This window comes from Scomber japonicus, chromosome 2, assembly GCF_027409825.1.
Source record: "Scomber japonicus isolate fScoJap1 chromosome 2, fScoJap1.pri, whole genome shotgun sequence".
NCBI lineage: Eukaryota > Metazoa > Chordata > Actinopteri > Scombriformes > Scombridae > Scomber > Scomber japonicus.
Window position 1 is genome coordinate 1,703,351 of NC_070579.1, and position 10,000 is coordinate 1,713,350.

General features: G+C 42.4%; 1 protein-coding gene across 1 annotated transcript in view; it reads left to right on the forward strand.

The window, feature by feature from the left end:
* Window positions 1-10,000, forward strand: part of kcnh1b (potassium voltage-gated channel, subfamily H (eag-related), member 1b) — a 115,052-nt gene that overhangs the window by 97,354 nt on the left and 7,698 nt on the right. Inside the window, 2 exon segments of the mRNA XM_053337629.1 lie at window positions 2,377-2,576; window positions 6,391-6,643. Of these exon segments, the coding sequence (XP_053193604.1) occupies window positions 2,377-2,576; window positions 6,391-6,643 (453 nt within the window).

Sequence of the window (10,000 nt, forward strand, 5' to 3'; positions counted from 1 at the left end):
GAGCCTGAAGGTCACAGTGATCCTGAAGGTCACAGTGATCCTGAAGGTCACAGTGATCCTGAAGGTCACAGTGATCCTGAAGGTCACAGTGATCCTGACCGTCAGCAGTCACAGAGGATGACGGCAGGTTTCTGCTGCTGGTGGACGGGCCGGCATCGATCCTGTGACCCTCGGGTCCAAGCTGCTGACAGGGGAGTGGGGGGGCGGGGAGGGGTGGGGGGCGGTGGGGGGGCTGAGTCAGTCTGTATTGATGAGCCGAGGAGACACCAACAGTTAAAATGTCGATAAACACAGAGAGCAGCCACAGAGGAGTCTCCTTTCATCCACAAAACACTTTTTATTATAAACCATAAAGTGTGGCAGCAGCCGAGAGGAAATAATGAAGAAAGAAAAGAAAACATGGAGAGGAGTTGAGTTTTACTGCCTGAGTTAAACAGATGTGTTTTAACCCTCCTGTTGTCCTCAGGTCAAGGAAGGAAAGGAGGGAGAGAGGGAGGAAGGAAGTAAGGAAGGAAATGGACTGTACTTATATAGCGCCTTTCTAGTCTGTGCGACCACTCAAAGTGCTTTACATGACAAGTCATTCACCCTTTCACACACATTCATACACTGATGGCAGGGGCTACCACGCAGGGAGCCAACCTGCTCATCAGGGGGAATCTAACCATTCATACACATTCATACACCGTTGGCATAGCAACGGGAGCAATTAGGGGTTAAGTGTCTTGCCCAAGGACACATCGACATGTGGACTGGAGGAGCTGGGAATCGAACCACCAATCTTCCAATTGAAGGACGACTGCTCTACCTCCTGAGCCACAGCCGCCCCGGAAAGGAGTAAGGAAGGAAGTAAGGAGAGAAGGAAGGGAGGAAGAAAAGGAGTAAGGAGGGAGGAAGGAAGGAAGGAAGGAATGAAGGAAAGGAGGAAGGAAGAAAGGAAGTAAGGAAGGAGGGAGAGGGAGGAAGGAAGGAACAGTCAAAACAGATGGGGTCAATTTGACCCGGGAGGACGACATGAAGGTTAAATGTGTTTGGTGTAAGAAGCTGAAACGTTGCTGCTGTTTGTTATCTTTTATAAATCTTCATTATCTGATTTAACTGGAACACACTGTACTACAGTAAAGTACTAGTACCTCTAACTGTACTACAGTAAAGTACTAGTACCTCTAACTGTACTACAGTAAAGTACAAGTACCTCAAACTGTACTACAGTAAAGTACAAGTACCTCTAACCATACTACAGTAAAGTACAAGTACCTCTAACTGTACTACAGTAAAGTACTAGTACCTCTAACAGTACTGCAGTAAAGTACTAGTACCGCTAACTGTACTACAGTAAAGTACTAATACCTCAGACTGTACTACAGTAAAGTACTAGTACCTCTAACTGTACTACAGTAAAGTACTAATACCTCAGACTGTACTACAGTAAAGTACTAGTACCTCTAACTGTACTACAGTAAAGTACAAGTACCTCTAACTGTACTACAGTAAAGTATAAGTACCTTTAACTGTACTACAGTAAAGTACTAGTACCTCTAACTGTACAACAGTAAAGTACTAATACCTCTAACTGTACAACAGTAAAGTACTAGTACCTCTAACTGTACTACAGTAAAGTACTAGTACCTCTAACTGTACTACAGTAAAGTACTAGTACCTCAAACTGTACTGGGCCTGATTGGACCCCTTGGCGGGCCGGTTCTGGCCCACGGGCCTCATGTTTGACATCCCTGAACTAAATATTCAATAAAGCCGACTTTAAAAGAGTTGAATAAGAAGATTAAAAGTTAAGAAAATGTCAAATTAAAGGATGAAACTCCACAAACATCTAAATAATATAATAATAAAGTCTAAAATGAGACTTTATAGAGTCAGTGTGAACAGATGAAGGTATCAGTCCCTCAGACGGTGTGGAAGCAGCTTCACGCTCAGTTTTCCTTCTGCTTTTTAAACTAAAAGCATTTCTGATGGATGGCCAAGCTCCAGCTCAGCCTTTATAACTAATAACACAATTTAAAAGTCAGAGTGAAAACTAACAGACGGCCTGTAAAGACTTTAATGTGGCTCTGCTGGATGGATGGACTGCAGCTGATTTATTGTCTTCTTCTGTGGAGTTTTACAGTAATCCAAGCGGCTCCTTATAAAAGTTATAAAAGTGTTAAACGTGTCAAAATGAACACGAGAGGAAACGATCTCCAACCTGAGACCTTCCTGCTACGAGCAAACACCGTCCAACTGACCTGAGAACAGTTTCCATTCATTCCATCCATTGTTCAGGTTTCTTCTCTGATATCCAACACTAACCTGCTTCCTTCCTTCCTTCCCTCCTTCCTTCCTTCCCTCCTCCCTTCCTTCCTTCCTTCCTGTTTGCAGCGCTGCTTTACGCCACCATCTTCGGTAACGTCACCACCATCTTCCAGCAGATGTACGCCAACACCAACCGCTACCACGAGATGCTCAACAGCGTCCGAGACTTCCTCAAACTCTACCAGGTCCCCAAAGGCCTCAGCGAGCGGGTCATGGACTACATCGTGTCCACCTGGTCCATGTCCAGAGGCATCGACACCGACAAGGTAACACAGAGGTCAGAGGTCAGAGGTCACTGACAAGGTAACACAGAGGTCAGAGGTCAGAGGTCACTGACAAGGTAACAGTACTGCAGTATTATAGTGATGTAGTATGCAGTATTACAGTAAAAGTACTGCAGTACTATAGTGATGTAGTATGCAGTATTACAGTAAAAGTACTGCAGTATTATAGTGATGTAGTATGCAGTATTACAGTAAAAGTACTGCAGTATTATAGTGATGTAGTATGCAGTATTACAGTAAAAGTACTGCAGTATTATAGTGATGTAGTATGCAGTATTACAGTAAAAGTACTGCAGTATTATAATAATAATAATAATAATAATAATGCATTTTATTTAAAGGCGCCTTTCAAAGCACTCAAGGTCACCTTACAAGGCACATATAACACAAAAACAGTACATCAAACAAATACAAATCAGGTGACATTTAGTGCAGAGATAAAGAATAAAGAAAGAAAATAAATAAAATAAAATAGATAAATAAAAATGAAAATAAATATGAACGTGACTTCAAAGTGCATTAATATAATAATAAACAAGAATGAAGATTGCATAGTTAATGGGAGATAGAGTAGGCCACTCTGAATAGGTGTGTTTTCAGGCGGGATTTAAAGGTAGAGACAGAGTCTGAAGTGCGAATGTCAGGCGGGAGAGAGTTCCATAGGCGAGGGGCAGATCGGCTGAAAGCTCTTGACCCCATGGTGGTTAAGTTGGCAGATGGAGCGAAGAGCTGGTTAGCAGAGGAGGATCGGAGAGTTCGAGAAGGTGTGTAGATGTGAATAAGTTCAGAGAGATATGATGGTGCCAGGTTGTGAAGGATCTTGAATGTGAGGAGTAGAATCTTAAAGTCAATGCGGGATTTGATAGGGAGCCAGTGAAGTTGCTGCAGAGCAGGAGTGATGTGTTCAATAAAGGGAGTTCTAGTTATGATACGAGCGGCTGCGTTCTGTACAAGTTGGAGTTTGTGGAGAGATTTCCGCGGAAGACCAAAGAGGAGAGAGTTACAGTAGTCCAGACGAGATGTGATCAGGGTGTTTACCAGGATAGCAGTGCAGGTTGGTGAAAGTGAGGGACGGAGACCATTGATGTTACGTAGATGGAAGAATGCAGACCGAGTAACGCTATTGATGTTGGCTTCAAACGATAGTGTGCTGTCCAGGATGACACCCAGGCTCTTTACTTGAGGGGATGGAGGAACAGTGGTATTGTCGATGGACATGGAGAAAGTGTTGAGTGTTGCTAAGGTTGATCTGGTACCAATGAGGAGGACCTCAGTTTTTTCGCCGTTAAGTTTAAGAAAATTTAGTGAGAGCCATGATTTAATTTCCAGTAAGCAGTCAGATAGAGCTGTGGGTGGCAGAGTGGAAGTAGGCTTAGTGGAAAGATAGAGTTGGGTATCATCAGCGTAACAGTGGAATTGTATGTCAAATTTCCTGAGAATGTGACCAAGAGGCAGAAGATAAATAATGAACAGGAGGGGGCCAAGGACAGAGCCCTGGGGAACACCACTAGAGACTGGAGAGGAGCCGGATCTCAGGTTCTTGATTTGAACAAACTGAGTGCGGTCAGAGAGATATGATGTGAACCAATATAGTGATGTAGTATGCAGTATTACAGTAAAAGTACTACAGTATTATAGTGATGTAGTATGCAGTATTACAGTAAAAGTACTGCAGTATTATAGTGATGTAGTATGCAGTATTACAGTAAAAGTACTGCAGTATTATAGTAAAAGTACTGCAGTATTATAGTGATGTAGTATGCAGTATTACAGTAAAAGTACTGCAGTATTATAGTGATGTAGTATGCAGTATTACAGTAAAAGTACTGCAGTATTATAGTGATGTAGTATGCAGTATTACAGTAAAAGTACTGCAGTATTATAGTGATGGAGTATGTAGTATTACAGTAAAAGTACTGCAGTATTATAGTGATGTAGTATGCAGTATTACAGTAAAAGTACTACAGTATTATAGTGATGTAGTATGCAGTATTACAGTAAAAGTACTGCAGTATTATAGTGATGTAGTATTCAGTATTACAGTAAAAGTACTACAGTATTATAGTGATGTAGTATGCAGTACTACAGTAAAAGTACTGCAGTATTATAGTGATGTAGTATGCAGTATTACAGTAAAAGTACTACAGTATTATAGTGATGTAGTATGCAGTACTACAGTAAAAGTACTGCAGTATTATAGTGATGTAGTATGCAGTATTACAGTAAAAGTACTGCAGTATTATAGTGATGTAGTATGCAGTATTACAGTAAAAGTACTGCAGTATTATAGTGATGTAGTATGCAGTATTACAGTAAAAGTACTGCAGTATTATAGTGATGTAGTATGCAGTATTACAGTAAAAGTACTGCAGTATTATAGTGATGTAGTATGCAGTATTACAGTAAAAGTACTGCAGTATTATAGTGATGTAGTATGCAGTATTACAGTAAAAGTACTGCAGTATTATAGTGATGTAGTATGCAGTATTACAGTAAAAGTAGTGCAGTATTATAGTGATGTAGTATGCAGTATTACAGTACTAGTACTGCAGTATTATAGTGATGTAGTACTGCAGTATTACAGTACTAGTACTGCAGTATTATAGTGATGTAGTACTGCAGTATTACAGTACTAGTACTGCAGTATTATAGTGATGTAGTACTGCAGTATTACAATACTAGTACTGCAGTATTATAGTGATGTAGTACTGCAGTATTACAATACTAGTACTGCAGTATTATAGTGATGTAGTATGCAGTATTACAGTAAAAGTACTGCAGTATTATGAGTGATGTAGTATGCAGTATTACAGTAAAAGTACTGCAGTATTATAGTGATGTAGTATGCAGTATTACAGTAAAAGTACTACAGTATTATAGTGATGTAGTATGCAGTATTACAATACTAGTACTGCAGTATTATAGTGATGTAGTACTGCAGTATTACAATACTAGTACTGCAGTATTATAGTGATGTAGTATGCAGTATTACAGTAAAAGTACTGCAGTATTATAGTGATGTAGTATGCAGTATTACAGTAAAAGTACTGCAGTATTATGAGTGATGTAGTATGCAGTATTACAGTAAAAGTACTGCAGTATTATAGTGATGTAGTATGCAGTATTACAGTAAAAGTACTGCAGCATTATAGTGATGTAGTATGCAGTATTACAGTAAAAGTACTGCAGTATTATAGTGATGTAGTATGCAGTATTACAGTAAAAGTACTGCAGCATTATAGTGATGTAGTATGCAGTATTACAGTAAAAGTACTGCAGTATTATAGTGATGTAGTATGCAGTATTACAGTAAAAGTACTGCAGTATTATAGTGATGTAGTATGCAGTATTACAGTAAAAGTACTGCAGTATTATAGTGATGTAGTATGCAGTATTACAGTAAAAGTACTGCAGTATTATAGTGATGTAGTATGCAGTATTACAGTAAAAGTACTGCAGTATTATAGTGATGTAGTATGCAGTATTACAGTAAAAGTACTGCAGTATTATAGTCATGTAGTATGTAGTATTACAGTAAAAGTACTGCAGTATTATAGTGATGTAGTATGCAGTATTACAGTAAAAGTACTGCAGTATTATAGTGATGTAGTATGCAGTATTACAGTAAAAGTACTGCAGTATTATAGTGATGTAGTATGCAGTATTACAGTAAAAGTACTGCAGTATTATAGTGATGTAGTATGCAGTATTACAGTAAAAGTACTGCAGTATTATAGTGATGTAGTATGCAGTATTACAGTACTAGTACTACAGTAATGATCTCTCTGGTCCTCAGGTTCTTCAGATCTGTCCGAAGGACATGAGAGCAGATATCTGCGTGCATCTCAACAGGAAGGTGTTTAAGGAACATCCGGCGTTCCGGCTGGCGAGCGACGGCTGCCTGCGAGCGCTCGCCATGGAGTTCCAGACCATCCACTGCGCTCCGGGCGACCTCATCTACCACGCCGGGGAGAGCGTGGACAGCCTCTGCTTCGTGGTGTCGGGGTCGCTGGAGGTCATCCAGGACGACGAGGTGGTGGCCATCTTAGGTGAGACGCTCCACTTCTTACACCAGCTGCTCAGGGTTAGGGTTATCATGTGATCGTCTCTCACAGTGATGAACCCTCACCCTGCAGCTCAAAGTATCAGTAACATATCTCTATAACATGTTTTCTCATAGAGAGTTTCAGCGTCTAGACTAGGCATGGGCCGGTATGAGATTCAGGCGGTATGATAACCATAAGAAAAGATATCATGGTTTCATGGTTTCATGGTATGGTGGTGTTGTGATCACAGCTCTAAAATGTTCCTAAAAGGAAGAAAAATAAAGACAGACATGTTAATTTAAACTGAATCTGTAATGACAGCGTGAGGGGTCCGGATAGTCGCTGCAGCTGCACCACCTGAGGGATTTCTGACCAGCACTTCCTGTCTTTGACCAGACTAAAAACAGCTCATACCTTAGGAACCGTAGGACAGAACATTTGGTGGTTTCGGTTATCGTGACTTTTTCAAATTGCGGTGAACCCGGTTATCATCCCATGACTAGTAACCTACAGATAATAACCAGAGACTCTGCAGCTTCCTCTCAGCTTTACAGAGCTTTATGGTTGAGTTTCAGCTCATTGTTTCCTGTTCTGGTTCACTCTCAGCTGCTCTCATAGTGTCACTTTCAGAATAAAAGCACTGTACTCACTCTCAGCTGCTCTCATAGTGTCACTTTCAGAATAAAAGCACTGTACTCACTCTCAGCGCTCTCATAGTGTCACTTTCAGAATAAAAGCACTGTACTCACTCTCAGCTGCTCTCATAGTGTCACTTTCAGAATAAAAGCACTGAACTCACTCTCAGCGCTCTCATAGTGTCGCTTTCAGAATAAAAGCACTGTACTCACTCTCAGCACTCTCATAGTGTCACTTTCAGAATAAAAGCACTGTACTCACTCTCAGCACTCTCATAGTGTCCTTTTCAGAATAAAAGCACTGTACTCACTCTCAGCGGCCTCATAGTGTCACTTTCAGAATAAAAGCACTGTACTCACTCTCAGTGCTCTCATAGTGTCACTTTCAGAATAAAAGCACTGTACTCAGTCTCAGCTGCTCTCATAGTGTCACTTTCAGAATAAAAGCACTGTACTCAGTCTCAGCTGCTCTCATAGTGTCACTTTCAGAATAAAAGCACTGTACTCACTCTCAGCGCTCTCATAGTGTCACTTTCAGAATAAAAGCACTGTACTCACTCTCAGCGCTCTCATAGTGTCACTTTCAGAATAAAAGCACTGTACTCACTCTCAGTGCTCTCATAGTGTCGCTTTCAGAATAAAAGCACTGTACTCACTCTCAGCTGCTCTCATAGTGTCACTTTCAGAATAAAAGCACTGTACTCAGTCTCAGCTGCTCTCATAGTGTCACTTTCAGAATAAAAGCACTGTACTCACTCTCAGCCTTCCTTCTTCCCTCCTTCTTTCCTTCCTCCCTTCCTTTCCTTCCTTCTGCCTCCCCTCCTTCCTCCCTTCCTTTTCTTCCTCCCTCCCTCCTTTCCTTCCTTCTTTCCTTCCTCCCTTCCTTTTTCCTCCCCTCCTTTTCTTGCTCCCTCCCTCCTACCTTCATTCCTTCCCTCCCTCCTTTCCTTTCCTCTATCCTAACTTCCTTCCCTCCTTCCTTCCTTCCTTCCTGCTTCCTCCCTTCCATCCTTCCTTCCCTCCTTCCTTCTTTTCTTCCGTCCTTCCCTTTCTTCCTCCCTCCCTCCCTCCTAACTTCCCTCCCTCCCTCCTTCCATCCTCTTCCTTCCTTCCTCCCTTCCTACCTACCTACTCCTTTCCTTCCTTCCTTCTGTCTTTCCTTGACACTCCCTTCTGTCCTTCCTTGACTCCCTCCCTCCTCCTAACTTCCCTCCCTCTTTCCTTCCTTCCCTACCTACCTACTCCTTTCCTTCCTTCCTTCCTTCCTTCCTTGACCTGAGGACAACAGGAGGCTTAAAAACTATTTAACTGTTTTTTTCCACTGAACGTTTTTTGCAGCTTCCTCATTTCGTTCTTTCTTTCTGGTTTTTAAGTTGAAAGTCCACTTCCTGTTTTCTCTGTCATAGTGACCGTCAGCTGTCAGTCCGGTGTGGTCTTTAATTAAACTGCAGACCTCGTCCTTCAGCTTTATAAATAAAGAGTTGTGAGAGTGAAAAGAAGAAGTGAAAGTGTTTTAACAGCTGCAGAGGAAACCACCTGGAACACAGAAACCAGGGGTTAGAGTTAGAGGGAGAGACAATAAAGAGAGACAAATTACTGAAACATTCATTTAATCATAAATAACAGAGCTTTCAGTACAATGACTGTGAGGGAAGGAGGGAGGAAGGAAGGAAGGGAGGGAGGAAGGAGGAAGGAATGGAGGAGGGGAGGGAAGGAACAGTCAAAACAGACGGGGGTTAATTTGACCCGGAAGGACGACACAAAGGTTTATCTGAGAAATCATGAGTTTTTTCTTGACATATTACTCCCCCCCCCCCCCAAGGAAACCTAAGGAAGGAAGGGGAGGGAGGGAGGGAGGATAGAAAGTAGGGGTGAGGAAAGAAAGAGGGGAAGGTTGGGAGGAAAGAAGGAGGGAGGGAGAGAAAGGGAAGGACAGAAGGAAGGAAGAAATGGTGATGGAGGAAGGAAATGAGGAAAGAGGGAGGAAGGAAAGAAAGAGAGAAGGGGGGAGGGAGGACAGACGGAGGGAAAGAGGGAGGAAGGAAGTGAGAAAAACATCCAAGCAGGTGAATATTTCTCTCTCTCTCCCTCCCTGTCTCTCTCTGTCTCTCTCTCTCTCTCTCTCTCTCTCTCTGTCTCTCTCTCTCTCTCTCTCCGTCTCTCTCTCTCTCTCCTCTGTCTCTCTCTCCTCTCTCTCTCTCCGTCTCCTCTCTCTCTCTCTCTCTCTCTCTGTCTCTCTCTGTCTCTCTCTCTCCCGTCTCTCTCTCTCTCTCTCTCTCTCATCTCTCTCCCCTCTCTCTCTCTCTGTCTCTCTCTCTGTCTGTCTCTCTCTCTCTCTCTCTCTCTCTCTCTCTCTCTCTCTCCCCCCCCCCCCTGTCTCTCTCTGTCTCTCTCTCTCTCTCTCTCTGTCTCTCTGTCTCTCTCTCTCTCTCTCTCTCTCTCTCTGTCTCTCTCTGTCTCTCTCTCTCTGCTCCTCTCTCGCTCTGTCTCTCTCAGTGAGCAGCTGATGAGTAGTTGAGCATCCAGAGAGAGTGAGAGGAGTATGAGAGGAGAGTGTGAGATGCTGAGATAGGGTTGGGGTCCAGAGAGAGTAAGCAGGTGATGAGATGAGATCAGCTGACTGACTCTGTGTGAGACGTTCTCCAGGACAGTTTGTTATCTGGCGGCTGAATCGTGTTCAGTTCCTCTCAGGATAAATATTTAGACCCTCTCGCTGCTTCTCTTC